The 18752-nt window shown below is 41.4% G+C and overlaps 1 protein-coding gene across 3 annotated transcripts in view; it reads right to left on the bottom strand.

Annotated features, from left to right (window-relative positions):
- The window catches only part of wb (wing blister), a 399222-nt gene that overhangs the window by 21777 nt on the left and 358693 nt on the right, over positions 1-18752 (bottom strand). For all 3 annotated transcript variants that reach the window (XM_075873404.1, XM_075873405.1, XM_075873403.1), the window contains 13 exons: positions 16503-16793; positions 14311-14465; positions 12813-12971; positions 12049-12203; positions 10290-10446; positions 8827-8948; positions 8244-8406; positions 6234-6381; positions 4196-4319; positions 3196-3316; positions 2392-2556; positions 1584-1723; positions 122-310 (listed from right to left, as the gene is read on the bottom strand). In XM_075873404.1, the coding sequence (XP_075729519.1) occupies positions 122-310; positions 1584-1723; positions 2392-2556; positions 3196-3316; positions 4196-4319; positions 6234-6381; positions 8244-8406; positions 8827-8948; positions 10290-10446; positions 12049-12203; positions 12813-12971; positions 14311-14465; positions 16503-16793 (2089 nt within the window). The remainder of the gene's footprint in view (positions 1-121; positions 311-1583; positions 1724-2391; positions 2557-3195; positions 3317-4195; positions 4320-6233; positions 6382-8243; positions 8407-8826; positions 8949-10289; positions 10447-12048; positions 12204-12812; positions 12972-14310; positions 14466-16502; positions 16794-18752) is intronic.

The following is an 18752-nucleotide window of genomic DNA, read 5'->3' as shown; positions in this document are numbered from 1 at the left end:
AAACCTGTTCTCGTCTGAGATCGAATCCAAGACCTTAGGCATGAATTGTTGAAATGCAGATAGGTAGGTCAGAAGACAGGGCAGGGTGCTCCATTCTACTGAGAACACTCTCGCTACTCACACATCGTTGAAGACAGCGTCTTTGATGGTGCCGATAAAGTTGTCTCGGGTGGCCGCCTGGTCCCCGATGGCAATGCCCCCCCGTACGCCACCAAAGAAGAGGCCTCCCATGCCGGGACCTTCAATGTCGGTGGTGCCCTTCGGCAACCGCAGACTGTCTATTTCAGCATCGTCCACGTTCACTTGAATCCTGCATGAGCACAGAACATTAGGCCTTTTGTGCATCCCTGTTCTGAAGCTTCGACAACCATGTTAACTAATAAATACTCATGTCCCATGACCTTAAACTCAAAAAGCTGATAGATATTTATATCGTTGCGGAAAAGAATAGATGCCGTATCAACGAGGCTGTGGGTTAGATGTATTTTAAACCAGTGGTAATGGCGTGACCAGTTGACCAGCGATCGAGCGGAGACAACCCATCGTCTTCTTCGTCAGGCACACACGCGCGTAGCCCCCTAGAATATCAATATGCATGCATGTAGCAATATCGCATGATGTTAAACTCATTGTAAGCCCACTCATGTAATGTCTTCGGGCTTTAGGAATACTAAAGTGGAATAATAAATTTGTTTAGCCTAATGATACTTTTAACACTATGGTGTTGTTAATTCAAGGGAAAAATTAATGTCAAAAGCTTCACTTTTAAAACCTCCTACCGAAATTTCTTATAATGAAGTCACGAATTTCAAAGTAGATTTCCTATTCTGACCACACTGGGTCAGCGAAATCCTCAAACTTAATTGGTATGGCGAGCCTCTGCCTGCCTCAGAAAGACAATGTACTCTATTTTTACCGATTAAGAATTCTGTAAGCCCTAGCAAAGGATTCAACAAAATCAATGACATCATGGCAAGTCATGAGGAAACTTCATGGCGGCATCGCCCTCCCCAATTTGTTCTGGCCCATTTTGTCACTTACCAAGCATTTTTTCGCAGCAAGCATAGTGTATCTGGTATCACAAATGAGTATTTAATCACAAAAAACTTTGTTTTTACATTTTGTTTCATTTAAGATTCAATAGACGAAATGAAGACAACAGCTTGTTTATACGAAGGGCTGCTGTCACAGGTGTCGGAACAATTTTGCAAGCCGTAATCAGTTACAGAGAACTGAAGACTCAGTACGCTCGCGCTGTTCCATTCAGTTCTGAAAACCATCATAATGCATAAATGCAGTGACGAAAAAGAAGACATTTCGAACTGGTGATGGCATCTGGTGGATGTAAGCTTGGAAAACGCAATGTAGCTGCTAAGAGAGGAAATCATGGAGAGCATATCAGAGTATTAAAAAGCTTCGAAAGTACCAAACAGTGCAATTACAACATTAATACCTACCTAAAACAAGCAATAAGGAAGAGCAAAATTTTGGTATCAATACACATTATTTCTAAGGTGAACGAGTTGGATATGTCTCAACAATTCTTTTTTATATAAAAGATGACTTTAGTATTGCCAGCTTACTTTCGATGCCTCTTGATGATGGTAATGGTGTGGAACTTGTTGTCATTGTAGCGCTGTTCTGAACGGGAGGCCACTTCCCCAGCACCACCATTCAGACGAAGCTCAATGTGACCGTCCTTCAGGGCCACTGAATAGTAGTGCTGGAAATAGTAATCAGGTTGAGTTTCCTGGCTTACTCTCTGAAGGCATCAGCTCTTTCAAGGCATCAAGCTCATCACAAATGTCTATCAACACACCTTAGGAGGTAGGGTGTTAAATACAATTCCTTACTTCGACTACGTCGTCTTGCTAATTGACACAATCTATCAAAATGAAAGAAAAAAATCTGACAGGCTAGTTTCATTGTTGACACAGCCCTATGAAAATGAACAGGTAATGAAGCCAAGAAGAGTATATTGGATGCTAATTAAGACTCTTAGTAAACGGAACCTGAAGGGACCGGGAAAATATGTTCCATTCAACAGGAGCTCCGTTTACCGAGAGGTGAACACGGGTGCAGAATACAAGCCCAAAGCCAAGCATTGCAAAGGAAATAGTTCCGTTTATGCAGCAGTTCTGTTTAACATATTTCCATTTATTGAGAGTCTACTGTATAGCCTTTTACCTGTATTGCAGTAATTTCAATATAAATGTAAAGAGAAGTAAAGAAAGAACTGTTTGAATTCTCTTTTGGCTGAAGTTTGGGGCATATGGAGCATTAGTGAGTGTGGCATGTTGATCTTTCACGAAGGAAATCTGAAGGTATGTTAGCCTTTACAGAAACGACATTTGGCAATAAATCTACAAGACACAGCTGATTTAAACTCACGTCTCTTTTGCTGTCGGCACCTCGAACTCCCGAGAACGTTGAGATCATGATGAGGCCATCTGTCTGCATCGACTGGAAAGTGAACCCAAAGTTTCCCTCCGCGGCCAGAGTCTTCCCCTTCAGTTCCAGGTAGCCCGTGCCTTTGAAGCTCACTAACTTCACCTTCTGCAGGGTAACGAACAATGAACGCTAGCACCATCGAGAAAAACAGTACGGATAACAAGTGCACGCACAAAAAATGGCATGTTAAACAATGCATGTAGAATAAGCTCTACCAATCTTCCGTTTTTAGGAATGATCAATGTGAAAACAGCTCATATGATCAAACTTAACACAGTAACATCTGATCCAAATATGCCACTGTGATAAACAGCATTATGCTGTAAGCTGCTGCTGAGCAAAAGGGTGTAGCAGCTTTGTCAAGCTGTCTCTGACAGCTTTTTCTGCGCCTCCACTGTCTGTACCCTACAAGGCAGAAATAAAGAATTTGAATATCAGGTATCTGACCACAAGGATTGGAGCTATATAAAGATCATTTTATATAGAATTTCTATCCTGTGTGTGAGCTATTCATAAAGACAACAGGAGCAGCAGCAATAGTTAAGCAAAGCCTTGACAAGGAAAGCTTTGCCTGAAAGTTTATAGAACCGAGGGATGGACGGAGAGACATACAGACCAACAGACAGACCAACTGAACGACTCACCAAAAGACAGACTGACAGAGACTGACAGACTGATCGACCGACAGACAGATTGATTGTCAAAATTTACAACCAGAATGAGTACACATGGACAGAATCGTGCCTTTTCACTGCAGCCAGGGTCTACGCCATATGCTTCATATTTCAGCAAGTCCAGAGTTGTTGTCTCAACCTGAGGGTTCTTCATGCAGCCTATGTAGTTCTGGAATCCCACTGTGCTGAACCTGCACACAAACAAAAAACACATTATATGTATTGGTGCATAGCTAGGCTGCTTCTCTTATTGTCTGCATATGCATAGCATCTGTTTATACAAACATTGTCACTATGAGGCCACATATAAAGAGAACAATACAGATTAACACGTTGTGAACTTCAGCGAGTTGGCAACATGCTTTCATTCGGGCTCATCGTTAATGCACTTTTGTAAGTTCACTATAAGAAAGAAAGAAGCTTACCTATGTTCTATACTAACTGTAAGAATGTGGTTGTTGCGTTTTTATACTGTTCTGAAAATTTCTAGATTCACTACGTTATGTTGGATATAGTTCCTTGCATCCAGATCCTGCATATCACCGACTTTCAACTTTTTACTGTGAACTTGAACTATAACTTCATAATAGGATATAAATGTGTGCATTAATACACGTTTAAAAGCTTTCACGCAGCGAGTAAGTGTGGAGACAGCATGTCTGCACTGTCTGCTCAGACAAATAGATTGTACTTTCCTTAGTTCTTGTATTAATCCCACAACTTTTTGTCTTGTAAATTTTATACAACTATAAAACTTTTTATTACAGTGCCCAGCTCCAAGTGAACGCGTTCTTAGATGCCTTAAGGTTGTAACAACGTTCTCAGCATGATTACTCGCTTCTTCAAAGCGTATGCATGGCTTGTCCCACTCTCAGCTCAGATTATCAAAGATTTCGAGTCACAAATAGAACATAATCCAATGACAGAAACCGACTAGTCTCAAGGTTTGCTCATCCAGCACTTAAGGGATAAGAAATATTAGTTATATGGAAAACTGCTAATTGAAAGTGATATACGGACATTACGCATAAAAAGTAGTGATGACTAAACACACATAGACAGAAACGTACTTGGATGTGTCAAAGTCTGGAGGGACAGCGCCGAAGTAGAGATTGCTTCGCTGCAATTGAAGTTCATTCGAACTGCGTCTCGGTAGCTGACCCTGGAGCAGCTCATCTTCCACGGAGAGGACGCCTGCGCACAGGTACAACCATATTGTTTGACACATGTGGCACTGTTTCAATCGTTTAAAGCATTGGCGACATTCTTTTTCACAGGAGCGCCGACACGACATACAATACTGTAGCAGGTCACGATACATGTCTTTTCTGTCTTATTTTTTGCAAATGCATAAAGACGTGTAAAATGTTTCCATCCAGTTGTTTTCTGCTTGTGCCTACTGCTGACATGTACAGATAAAAAACGTTTTGCTGACAAGAAGTGTAAAGAAGGCGCTCCCCGTCAACACCTTCATTTAATATAAAGATTGTACAAAATTTTACATATTTCTTCGTCAGTCAAAACTGAAAAATAGAGCATCTGCACTGGTTTACTATCGACACATTGCTAACACATACTGATAGAGCATGAATACATTGACATAGCATGTATTGGGTATCTGTTATGCCATAAATGGCATAACAGATACCCAATTCTTTCTTTGCATTACATGTTTCTGCATAAGCGGGGGTGCCTGTAGAGTAAAGGTCGGCAAACTCACTTCCAAGTCGAGTCACTCGAAATCACTCAGACTAAGATCGAGCCATGATCTGAGTGTGTTCGAGTGAGTCCGCCTGAAAAAATGTTTCGAGAATGTGGCTCCGACTCGGTTCGAATGAGGAAAATTTCGGTAAGCCTGATTCCTGATTGAATCTAAAGGGCAAGATGCATTTCTTGAGTGGGTTCCACTTTTGTTTGCCAACATATGGTGTATAAAGCACAAAAACAGCACACAGGATTCGCAAAGGTTGCGAAGGGCATGGATGCCTGACTGAGTTATTGCGAGAATCTCGGAAGTCAAAAAGAAAGGAATGTCATCCAAAAGATGCTGCACAGTGACCAAATTCAGTATCACAATTGAAGACTAAACCGTGTTCTTCAACCTTAACACTTCACAAGTGTTCCAATTTTTCATTCTGAAAGAACACGTTATGAGAGTTCTTACTTTTTTTGTGAATGTAAGTGAATACATACTCTCTAAACACAAGGCACTGAACAGAAGGGCACAAGAGAGGATTCTTGCAATTGTGCAAGACAGCACAATAAACAGGGATACAAGGAAAGCAAAAGGGAGAACAAAAACACCAGAAGCCCCGACAAGGACAGCACAAAAAGCGTCGTACGGGACACGAACTCGAGAAAGGTGGAAAGGACAAGAGTGATGCTGTCCTTTCAAAATGCCTCGAGTGTACGTTTGGTACCAACGCTCTTAATTTCGTGAGTCCTTACCATCGCCCTCAAACTCCTGATGTACCAATAGGGTATAGTTTGTATTACCATCTGCAGAAATAGATAAAAAGCAACAAACAAATGTGACTGTCTCGAAACAAGAATAAAGAAGCAAATGCAGCTCAAAATTAGGGGGGAGGGGGATTAAGTATAGGGGTGGCAATCGTTTGGGGACCAAGAGCAGTTTCCATGTGCTGGCTTTGAGGCAGACAGGAAATGCCTGTTTTAAAATAGGGCATTTATACTTTTTATCTGTGTCTTGTGTGCACTGCACAAGTCAATAGGAAGGTAACCTACAGTAAATAACATAATCACGTTCCCAAGGTAAGCAGAATATTTTTTCTCGTGTTTTATTGTGTATTTACAATGCCCTTTTCCAAGAACAACATGGTACTGGGTTGGGAATTCATTCAGAGTGGTTGATGCAATAAAAAAAATATTTGTATTGTTCTTTTTTTCTACTACTAAGACATTGCTGTCCACATTATGTGAGCACACTAACAGTATCTGTAATTCTTGTACCGTTTGGCTAGTCATGCCCGACAACATATGGTGTACTGATGAGCATGATTATATATGTTACCTTCTACTGAAATGCATGGAAGGGCACCGGGAGTATTTCATAAATGATTCAAACGATTGATTAATCAATAGACTAACCTTCCTGCTTGTCACGCTCGGCGATTACGCGAGTCCAGTTTCCACTGTTGTACCTTCGCTTGGTGCGCAACTCCATCGGTGCACTGTTGCTCATCTTGAATTGGAACACTACGTGGCCACCCCGGAGACCCAGGGAGACAAATTCACCCTGTGCAAAAGTTTTCGCAAAAGGTAGGAAAGTAAAAAAAAATGTTCAAGAAAACCACGCAGCATTTTTTTTTTCTAAGATTGCACAAGAGTCTTCATGAATTGCATTCGAATAAATAAGACATTGCTATTATTTTTTTTTATTTATTTACAGGTACCTTACAGGCCCTTGGTTAGGGCATTGAGTAAGGGGGGCTAACAAAGACATGTACAACAAGTAAAAGGGCGAAAGGTGCCAAAACGTAAGCTCGAGACATGAGTAACAAATAAACAAGAAATAAGTAAGTATAAATTGACATCATACATCGTTACCAAAAAACTAGAAAGATGCAGTTCGTGGCACGCAGCAGTTAGGAAGTGTACAATACGTGTAAGGTAAATTGGCACAGATTGTGGTATAATACACTGGGAAAATCATGAAAGCACTTGCAGGAAGTGTGAACAGTTCGTCCTAAGCAAACAAAAATAAAGCACAAAAAATAAGGGGGCCATAAGCGCATTAGAAAGAAACTTTTTTGCACAGCATTATGAATGTCATATACATACAAGAACGAAGCTGTGAACATGAAATTATCAACCAAAATATAAGACCAATTTGTTGCGGAAAGAAACAGGGTTAGTGTCAGATACCAAGTTATCGGGAAGATCATTCCACAACGTGATGGCACGAGGCAAAGCGGATGCGTTAAAAGAGTTCGTTTTGCCGTACATACGCGAGAAACTAAGCCGGTTGTGTAGTCTAGTTGATAAATAGGAGGGTCGTTCTATTGGAAGTCTGGTCATTTTAGTGCTATTGACGTATTTATGAAAGAGGCATAAAAGAGAAATGTTGCGGCGAGTGGATAATAATTGAAGTGAATAATCCATTTTAAGTTGTGTTACGCTGCAGCAGAAATTATAATTACGAGAAATGAATCGGACTGCCCTATTTTGAACTGCCTCGATCATGTTGGTTAAGTAATTTTGGTGGGGGGACCAGATTGGTGAGGCAAATTCAAGTTGAGGTCGAACAAAAGTTTCGTAAGCTAGTTTTCGGACGTTAGCGGGGGAGGAATGTAAGTTACGGCGTAGGTATCCCAGTGATCTCGAGGCATTTGCGCCTGAGATCATTTGCGCCCGACATTAAATAGTTAATGTTACCCAAAATTACCTAAAATACCAGTGTTATGCCAAGGTATGCTCTTGCACACAGGAGAGGAATGCAAACACTTTCACAGAATGCACCATTGTGTTCTTTAGTACTTGGCAGTGACTATGTTGATGGGGCCCGTCAGCACATGACTGTGATACACACTACAGTGCTCATCACCGTAGTGTGTATCTGAGGTAAATCGTAATAGTGAGGGTATCGTCCCGTGGTCGTAGTGGCACAACTTTATTGAGAGGCCCCACCCCTGCAAACCGGTCACTACAGTGACGGGGCCCATCAGCTTGTAACGCAAGAGTGAGCGAACCCATCAGCACACCAAAATCGTTAAAATTTAGGGGGGGCTGTTATTGTGAACTTGTAGTAATTTCAGACAGTCGAATTGTTTATGTGAGTCAACATTAACTGACACACTTGTCTTATGCCAAGCTGCGCTCTTGCACATAAGAAAAGGATGTTAATATTTTTACAGGGTTGCAAGATTTTGTTCCTTCATACTTTACTCTAGTGGTACTCTGGAACCATGAAGAGAGTGGTCTTATGCCAAGCTGCGCTTTTGCACATAAGAAAAGGATGTTAATATTTTTACAGGGTTGCAAGATTTTGTTCCTTCATACTTTACTCTAGTGGTACTCTGGAACCATGAAGAGAGTGGCAGTGGAAATATTAAAGAGCAGAAAGTAGCAATCCAAATCAACGCTGTCAGCAACACTCACCGTTTCAGTGTTTGGAGCAATGAACAGCAGAGCATCTTCGTCGAATGTCTTGATGAGCAACGAGATGTAGTAGCTGTTGCTCTGGTAGCGACGTATCTGGGGCAGGATGGAATAGCCCTCGCCTTTGAAGTGGAACGCGCTCGGGTCCACATCCTCGGTGGGCCTGAAATACGCATCGAAACGCGGGTGTTTTCGGTTAGCACAACACAACACTGCTACGTGAGTTTCCCTTATTCTTGCGATTCATAGTCACGCGAGAATGTGCACAACATCAAACAACTCATTCTTCATAAACATACTATTTGTACATTAACAAGTTACACTTGCGAACAAATTAATTGCAAATTATCTACTGAACAATGTTTGCGACTGTTTTATGGTCTTGGCTTCCCTATAAGATTATGGCTTCTCTACTAGTTCTGGAACTTGCACCATTGCTACTACAAATACTACTGATGCTACTGTGATCTTGATTTTCTCCACTTTGGCAAATGGGCCTTGTATGTAAGTCTGCAATATTTTCCATATTTGCTGCTTTGTTACAACATGATGCAGTAGTAATTTAAATATTACTTATTCTCACCCTGATTTGCAACCATCACAGCCTTCGTTTGTGAGGAAGTTCCACAGGCCGACTTGCTTGCCGTCCAGGATTACTTCGTGCAGACAGCCGACAAACGTCCTTGCAGTAAGCTCTTGCGCAGCCTGGGAGCCAAAGCAAAATTACAGCCACACCATACTGACCTCTGTAAGGGTCTTACGTACGGAAAGGCCCCCACCTTTCTGGGGGCTGGAAAAAGAATTTCCAACTGAGAACGGCAATACAGGAAAATGAAGTTTCAACCAATGTATCTCAACTAATGACATATTCGAAGTGCTACGTTCTATGCGAGAGTTAAGCGATTCGACGTAATAAAGACTTACAACACCACAGATGGCATGGAAGATGACTTAACCCACAAACGTGATTGGCACGCATAATTAACAAATATGTTATGAAAAGGATAGCCATCATTTTTGTGTGACCCATTACGAAGACTTTCAGCGGACCATAATTGATTTTGTAGGCATAGTAAAAAAATTTGAAACTAAGAGCCCAGTCTTGCGTAAGGTCTTTACCTTGAAAAAGTCAAGTGTGCCCTTTTCACAAATTTATACACAACTTTTTTTTTTTCTTTTACGATAAAATCCGCTAATATGTTCATAAGGGGGGTCACCATATTGTAAGGTAATACTATGGTTTGAGAAGAAGGAGCAAAAGTAAGAATTGTAGTCATTATGTACTCAACCAAATCAAGCGTACGTGAGAAAATACAACAGGTGAAAAAGCAGAAGATCACAAACAGTAGTTCGCTCATTTTACAGGCATTACATACCTAGTTGCCATGAATAAGAGCCCTAACTGAGCTACTCATATGACGAAAGCCTGCTGGCAATTCGGGTGGTCAGAATAATGACGCACTTATGGCTTCTGATTTCTCACTCAATTTATGTGACTGATTGTACGACTTTTTATTTAGATAATATTAAATCCGTGTGTGTTAGCACCTGCTATTCCCTTTGACTGGAAGCTCTATAAACAAACTAAATGATACATTGACATTTAACCAAAATGGGTCAAGAATCAAAGGAAATGGGCACCACATAGAAAAATAATCAGTATTATTTATTTAATATTTTAATTAGTTGATTATTCTATCAAACTTATCATTATCATAAAACCATTACCAGCAGAAATGGTATGATAATAATGACTCACTTTTATAAAAACCAGTTATAATGTGCTAACTACTTTGTTAATTATTAAGGTGCTTTTTATACATATATTTATGAAAAAAATTGCTCGCTTAATTGATCGATATAAGCATCTCAAAGGACATTCAAGAAACTGAAAGTTCCTGTGCATATGATTACAACATAAAGAATCACTATCATAAGAATTCAAGCACTGAATTTCAACTGATTGCTGCACGGCTTTTCAGCCGTGCAGCAATAAGTTGAAATGCAGGCTACTGTACAAACATAATGATGCATTTGGTTTCTCACAGAAATGTTGTCAGGCACTGAGCCAACATAGAAGTAGGAGCTGGAGTCCAGGTCCATCTTGCCAAATCCAGCCGGGGCAGCCCCCGTGATCTCTTCGGGATCGTCACGAGCGCCATCGGGTTTACGCTTCACACTCAGCGTCGCTACATTGCCAACTCTGAACAAGAAGAAATGTTGACATACATTGACACATTTGTTGACTCATAAACACATATTTAAAGAAAAACACTGAAATAAACATAGCCTAATGTCTTAAAAACACAATCACACAAAGGTTTACTGTTTCCTCAGTTATACACTCAAATGCCAATGTAATGAAACCAAATATTACAAAATATCGGTTATAACTAAGCAAATTAAAAATAGTCTCGCAATAGATAGAGTGTTAGGAATAAACCTTTACACCAAATTTATGGATATGGCAAGCTAAATTTTGTGTAAGATGAAACTTTATTCTGATGAGGTTTGAGTGTAATATTGTCGTCATATTGAAGCTAATTTCGCTTTAGCAATACATCTACATATATTTCGAATCTTATGACAAAGTCAGCTTCTAATATATATATATATATATATATATATATATATATATTGAATTTACATTGGATATATGATCACCAGTTTACATGAATTGTGTTGCTTGTACAACAGATGAAAAATTCGTGAACCCAAGGTGTCGCGAGACGACATTTTGGCCAGCGGACTTGTCTTCAATGCTGTAACTACTTCCTTCAGTGCATGCGTGTGCATGTTTTGTATGCTCTCCTCCAACACAAACAAGATAAAAGGGTAACAACACAACTGCCCTTTCTTCATCTTTTGTTTGGTTTGGAAGAGAGGGTATGAAGCCTACACATACATGTACTAAGGAAAACAGTTGCAACATTGAACAAGACAAGTTCGCTTGCTGGAACGTCGGCTCGAGTGACTCCCTGTGTTAACAAATTTTTGAAATATTTAAAATGGCCATGCCTCACTTTTTAATCAAGGTCAGAAAACACCGCCGATCGGTAGTAGAGGCTCCCGAGAAGGCGAGAGCAAAATATTATAGCACAGCGTGTGGCCTGCAATTCACAATAAATTATCGAAGTCAGCTAAAACCTGCTTTCTCTTCCCTCGAGAAATGACGGAGGAAGCCCGAAAATCACTCGTAGAATTCCATCTATCAGCAATTGGCTAAAGTCAACGTGGCGCGCTTGGTCGTTACAGGGATCCCCACGGGAGGCTGAGACATGTCCACGCGTGCGCGCGTGATCATACAGAAGAAGCCACATATTCTAAGAAAAAACAAGGAAAAAGTATGCGAGGTCACGAGATGTGCGTGAAGTATTTTCTTTGCCAGTGCCGACCCTCCCTGCTTCCAGTGCTTTCGTTGGGACGAGAAATGAGCAAAGGTGACTGCAGCGTGCGGCAAATATTTGTATCTCCGCTCGTACTGGACAGATTCATAAAGTTTTTGCGGAGTTGAATTCGTGAGGCAATAATCTCTTTTCGTGAATTCATTCCACAGTTACTTGAAAAAGTGTTTCAGGGCCCCTTTAAGCTTCTATCTTTCTCCTTGTTGCTTGCATAAGTCAGAACTGGCTAACGTCCCAGTGCTTTCTCCTTCTTTAATCCTTGCAACAAGATAAGCAATCTCTTGACAAAAGATGACACAAGAGTCAAAGAATGCTGTCAATGTAAGAGTGAAAAAGCAAACATGCAAATATTCAGTATCTAAATCACAAAAGCTCATTAAAAGCTCGTAACTGCCACTTGCCTGAACACCTCCACCTTGTACCAGTTTGAATCACGTCCGAGCTGTGGGTCATTTGTCTCGATATGCATGCTGTGAGTGATGCTGTGTGTTCCTCCCCCGGCGTTCCACGAGAACTTTATCTTTCGGTTTACCATTTCGATGGCCATGAAGTCATCCTATGTCAACGTTCACGAGAGAAACAAGGGTGGCGAAACAGACATCGATGCCTTAAATCAAGGTACGAAGCAGGAATGCGAAGCCTAACGCTTAAGTCCAATTTATGACAATCACTATTTCCCATTATCAAGAAAGCTAATCATACGATGATTTGCAGGTTATGTCCTGCAGACATCGAAGGTATGATGTGGCTTTTATGAGGAAAGAATGCAAACAATAAAAAAACAAAATGACAGACCTATCATGCAGATTTAGCCGCTAAGTATTCGTGGTATCTGACATGACAGCTACGACAGTAACAATTAATAGAAATGTCTTTATTACACTTTTGTAACCAAATTAACATTCAGCAAAACCTTAATTCTGCTAGAAAATCTAATTAAAAGATGCTTGAGGAAAACTTCTTGAAATTTCAAGTAAAACACGAAGCACTTCTGGCATGGAAACTTAAAATTTAAGTTTTTATGAACTTAGATTCAGGCAGACTGCAGACCCATTACGGACTCAGCGACCTTTAGACTTTCAGGATTTCAAGTTTCTTTACAAACTGTTTATTCATTTGAATAATATTAATGGAATTATCACACCAGGCCAGGTAAATATCTCACCTTTCCTTTGGAATTGGCCAAGAAGAACAACAAACTGTTCTGGTCATCTTCCTTGATGGCATAGTTGAGTATGATGCTGTTGGTCATGGTTGACTCGATCTCAGGCTTGAATGACCGTGAACACTGGTCATTTGAGTCGGCACTCAGCGACACTCGTATCTGCAAGCCAAAGACAAAATTAATGGAGCTGAAGTTGCTTTGTCGTTAGTATACGGCCAAGTATTACGACCAACTATATTACTTTCCGTTTGTACAGGTGGAACAGAACAAGCTGTCACAAACTGGCACTTGCAATCAAATATCACCTGATCATTCTGTTAGTCTGGTTTCCAAAACATAATGAATGACAAGTACTGGGATAAACTGGAACATTTATTACATTAGGTTAAAATATATGATAGAAATGGCCCTTATATTATGTTTCAAAGTAACAGCCAAATTAAGAATCAATCAAATGACCGAGCATCAATCACGCACGAATGAGTAAATGGAACTATTCTCTTTTTTTTTCTGCATATAATGTTTTTCTCTTTGCATCATTTTCTTCTTCGTTCGTATGGCTGTATGTGCAACAATTGGCACCATATACATTCATCAACTTGCCCAGCAAGACACTCTTTCAAAGTTGAGTGAAGAGCGTACTGCACCATGTGAAACGATGCAAACATGATTTTCTGCTCCCAGGAAACATGTTCCTAGGAGCTTGTAGCACTGTTAAGAGCTGAAACACAATGTTTGAAGGCTCTGATAGTGCGAGGAATGGTGGGACGCACTGGTCTGCATTTTGGCACCTCAAAGAAGATTTTTGCCAAATCGCCCATTCTTCGCCTATTATTCCCCAGTGGTTCGCACTGCCTAATCTCCTAGTAACATGAATGCTTGCAGGCATCTTTTTCAGGTTACAACCCACATTACATGACGTACATTTGAAATAAGATAACATAGTCTGTAATCAATTCTTGTATGTTAAAGTTGTGTTAATAAGGTGAAACTGAACTATGGAGTATAGAGAAACAAGCACTTATATGCTTCTCCTGTGTAGATAATGGGTTTCAAACATGCCCCCATCTTCTTTGTTGCAGTCCAGTTCCCACATGACTGTCTGTATCCTGTATATTTCTTTATTTTCTTAAGTATGTTCATGAGCAGCATGACATGACCCAAGCAATTTTTTTAGAAGGCACCTCATAAGGCTACCACGTCTGCAATGTAACCATTGAAAAAAAAAGCCTATATATAAGAATCTGGATTCTGTTTTCAGTTATTCTGGAGATAAGTGTTGATATATTTCTTGAATACATGGGATATGAGATATCAGATACATGATATATGAGAAAGGCCTTCTTTTAAGTGGCAATGTTAGTTGACATTTTCTTCAACCCCCCACAATTCCAATCTTCAATGACCCAGCCTTAGCAGCAGACTTATAGACCACTGGCATAGATGTATGAGCTTAGGGCCCTTTGCATGCTGAACGAAATGTCATCGTGAGACCCACGCTTGAAGCCCGCTGTCTAGCCAGGAGGATCTTGTCCCGCAGTTCCTTCAGATTGAGCTGCAGCATGTTGTGTGCCTGTCGAGCTCGTGCCGCAGACTGCTCGGAGCGGCTGGCCAGTTGGTCAGCTTGCTTGATGCCTCGGTGGGCTTCGTCAACTGTAGAATGACATTGTAAGCACACGTCGCAGCACTGCAACATCTAACATGCAGTCAATTATCCATACAACAAAGCTGCATCTGAAACAAGAATGGCTTCATTACAAGCAAAATTAGTTATAAGCGTATATAAACAATGGCTCAATAGCAGGCCTATTCATTTCATAACAAAAAAAAGAGCAGGGAAACGGGGCAAGAGATACAGGGCTTGGCAATGGATAACATGAGTGTTTGCCTACCCTGTTTCTTGCTATGAAATAATTCTAACAAGATCAAGCTGAAACCCTCTTAAGTACATGGTGTACTTCGTTTTAAAAGATCATTTGTATTACATTCAAACCTCATAATAATAAACTTGCATCCTACAAAAAAATAAATTCGTTACATCTGGGTTCGTTATATCGAGGTATGAGTGCATACAAATTTGTTGTACTGAAGTTTTGCTGTATGTTTGAACCACCTGTGTACTTCCATTTCCCATCATTTTAACTTTCCTCTCACCCTGGCTATTTGCTTAAAGTCGTATTTCTAATTTTGTAACACTGCACCTTTCCAGCAGCTGAACAACAGTACAGGACTTTATTAAAACCTGATAATAACCACAATGCCTAAGGATCTTTCTTTCCTATAGTTCCCTCCTTTTTCTGTTCCTAAATAGAATAATGTACACTAGACTTGGGAAACGAAACTCTCTTAAACGAAACCGTTGCTTAATGGAACAACCATGCAAAAATGATCGGTTTCACACTCGAATTCTGCCACTATGTTCATCTCCCAGTTAACAAAACACCTAACACCTAACAACCGGAAATTTTTTTCTACTGGTTCTCTTCAGGTTCAGTTCAATAAGAGTGTACTGTTCTACAGCTACTGCTATGTAGTTACATCACAGTCAGATATCAGTTGTTTTATGCCAGTACGTTTTGGCATGTAGTAATGCGATGGCCTTTCATTAGTGCAGGCATGTGCAGGACAAAGCTTGGCATCTCCATAATTGTTTGATCTAGAAAATGACAATCGGTAGTTCGCATTTTGACATGATAGCATAAATTGGCTTGTTTAGAAGGAATCCCAGCATCCGCATAATTGGTTGCGAGAAAAATCACCTTGTCTGTAACCGAAAAATCGAGAAAGATTCAAATGAAATAAATAAATATTTCCAGGTTCGAGTGAGGATCGAACCCACGCCATTTACATGGCAAACATGCGTTTTACCAAACAACCACACGTCTGCTTGAAAATACAATAAAAATAACTTCCTCTGCTTGGAAATGCAGTGAAAATAACAGTCACGCTTTACCAACACACGCATCATGTATAGAGGCTTCAGAATACAACATGTAACGTCGCAGTAATATTGCATGGTACATTGCCATTGGTCATCAGAACAGGCGATTATCATAACTACCTCTTGGTTTAGAAGCCAACAGCCATTACAAAAGGCACACACATTATTGCGTGTACTTCCTTGAGAACATGTAGGGGTGCATAGCAAGTTTGAAAGCATTTCACGAACATTTTACTTATGATTTGAAGCATCCTACCCATTACACAAATGCAGCTGAATCTGTAAGTTTCACTGACATAAGCCACTTTCAATTTTATCGATTGAATTTAGAAATACACAATTTAGGCTTCTTGAGTAACATCATACTATAAAAAGTATGCACTAAGAGGTTCAAGTATGCACTAGGGACAGGATATTACTATCGTGTTCTACTCTTAAAAGCAAAGCTTAAGGAACACCTTATATTTTTCTTTGAATCCAGGCATAATGCCTGCATTGGTCACTTCGTTCCCCCGTATCATCGTTGTAGTTTGCACCATATGCAAATGGAGAACCTCGCTCATAGGTTTAAGAAAAAAAAGAAACGTGGAAGAAAAGTACCATACAGAAAAATGTACAATGCAAGCTTACTAAAAGATTGCACAGTTTCACTTGATGAAGACATTGCAAATGGAACCAGAAAATTGTATGAAACGGGAACATATAAACGAAGTTCTACAGCAACTACCAATTCAGCATGAAACACTCACTGAGACGCGTCAGGTTGTCGAGTCCTTCAGCAGAGCCAGTCTTCAGGGTTTCCACTTTGGCTATCAAGCCCGGCAGACGTCCAACAATTCCGTCCACAAAGTTGTTGGCTCCCTTCTGTTTCCCGTCTGCACGATTGGCTTCGCGGAGCGTGTCCTCCAGCGGACCAGATATGTCAGTCGGAAGGCGATCCAGCTCTCTGTTGATGGCCGCTACGGCTTGGTTTCCGTCTTCGAAGTCTTCACCGAGACCCTTGAGCCGGCTCTTGGTGACACGCATTGTATACTGCAGCTCTGGCCAAGCAAGATAAGAGCGACACCAGATGCACAGTGTGATCATTATCGTCGCCATCATCCTACTTAGAGATACAAAAGAGAAGAATGGTTTGATCTGTGCAAGTAATGTTCTCTTCTACAATGCAAAAGCATCCCCTTTGATCTGAAAAGATGTTTGATTAGCCATGATAAAGACACAAGAAGAAAGCTTGGGCGGCAAAAGCGATATAAGCTCCTACACACTCGTCAAAACCTCGGAAACATCGATGGCATCACCTAAGGCTTATATAGTCATTTATGGATAAAGCGGGAGTACACTACATTTCAACGAAACCGAGTACCATATATTCCGGTCTATAAGTCGCACCCTTGTATAAGTCACACCCCCCTCAAAATGGCAGTTTTTCCGGAAAAAAAAAACGTATATAAGTCGCACCGGTGTACAAGTCGCACCTGCTCACCCAGTGCCACATCATGAGAAAGCACTACGAAAATTCATGCTAGAGGTGGCCGTCCCGCTTGCAAGCTTTCAGCTGTTTGCACACACGCGTGCGAGCTCTTCCCAACATACATAAACACAATATTTTCATTCTGAAGTATCTTTATTGCGATGGCTAGCAGCGTTTAATCAAATCCATCGAAGTCTTCTTCTTCCGAGTCACTGACAAATAGTGCAGCTATTTCGGGTTGTACTCTGGGCACGTCGTCCTCCGGCACGTCAATGTCGTCCTCCGACTTGCTCGATTCAGACTCAACATCGGACTCAACATCGGTCACGCAGGGGATCAAACCAGCCTTGCGAAAGCCCGCCGCAATGATCTTGTCAGATATTGAATTCCATGCTTCGCTCACCCATTTTGCCACTTTCCCTAACTCAGCGCGTCTCATGCGCCTCGTTTTAGTGAAGCTGTGTTCACCCTCCGACATCCATGATTCCCACAAACGTCGCAGGACGGCCTTAAAGCTACGATTAACCAAAATATCGAGTGGCTGAAGCATCTTGGTCATGCCGCCGGGTATAACTACAGGCATACAATTCTTCGAACCGATCTTTTTTTTGACAATGTCGGTGATATGTGCCTGCATACTATCCATCACCAGCATTCCTGGCTTCACGTGAAAGAATTCGTCGGGTCGACATGAAAAACAGCGGTCAAGCCACACACCCACCATTTCTTCGTCCATCCAACACTTTGTGTTCGCTTGAACCACCACTGTAGGAGGGAAAATACCTTTCGGCAAGGTTTTTCTCTTAAAAATAAGCATGTGAGGCAGCTTGGTGCCGTCTGCGCAGCAGGCGAGCACAACGGTGAAGTGAGACTTCTTGTGGCTTGTTGTCCTCACCGTGACAGTCTTTTGGCTTTTCTCGGCGACACTTCTGCCAAGCGGGATGTCGAAGGTCAACGGCACTTCATCCATGTTGACGATGTGGCTCGCGCTGATGTTGTTCTTCGCTACTTCCTCCCGCACGAATGAGCTGAAGCGTTCCAGCTGCGCGCGGAAGTCGTCAGGAAGCTTCTGACACACTGTAGTGCGGGCTCTCATCACAAGCTGATTCCGCCGCATAAAGCGGAAGCACCACAACGGACCACCAATGAACCCCACAGCGTTTGTCTCCGCTGCCAGAGCCTTCGCGTGCAGGCGCAGCTGCACTGTTGATAGGCCTCTTCCTTCGGCTCTCTGTTGCAGCACCCACGTTCTCAGGCTACGCTCTAGGTCCGGCCAGCGTGCCTTCTTGCCGTCGTTGGCCTTCTTTGTAGACTTCATTGTCCGGAGGACGCTGTGGGCTTTGCGCCAGTCCCGGATTATTTTTTCGGCAACATCAAATTCCCTCCCTGCAGCACGATTTCCATGTTCTTCAGCAAATTCAACTGCTTGAACTTGGCATTGAAACTTCGCCGACTTTGCATCCATGTGGAGCCATGGTGCCGTTGTCAGATTAGCGAGGCCGCTGAGCCTACGCCACCTGCTACGACT

This window comes from Rhipicephalus microplus, chromosome 9 (genome assembly GCF_043290135.1).
Source record: "Rhipicephalus microplus isolate Deutch F79 chromosome 9, USDA_Rmic, whole genome shotgun sequence".
Taxonomy (NCBI): domain Eukaryota; kingdom Metazoa; phylum Arthropoda; class Arachnida; order Ixodida; family Ixodidae; genus Rhipicephalus; species Rhipicephalus microplus.
This window is presented reverse-complemented; position numbering and strand designations above follow the sequence as displayed.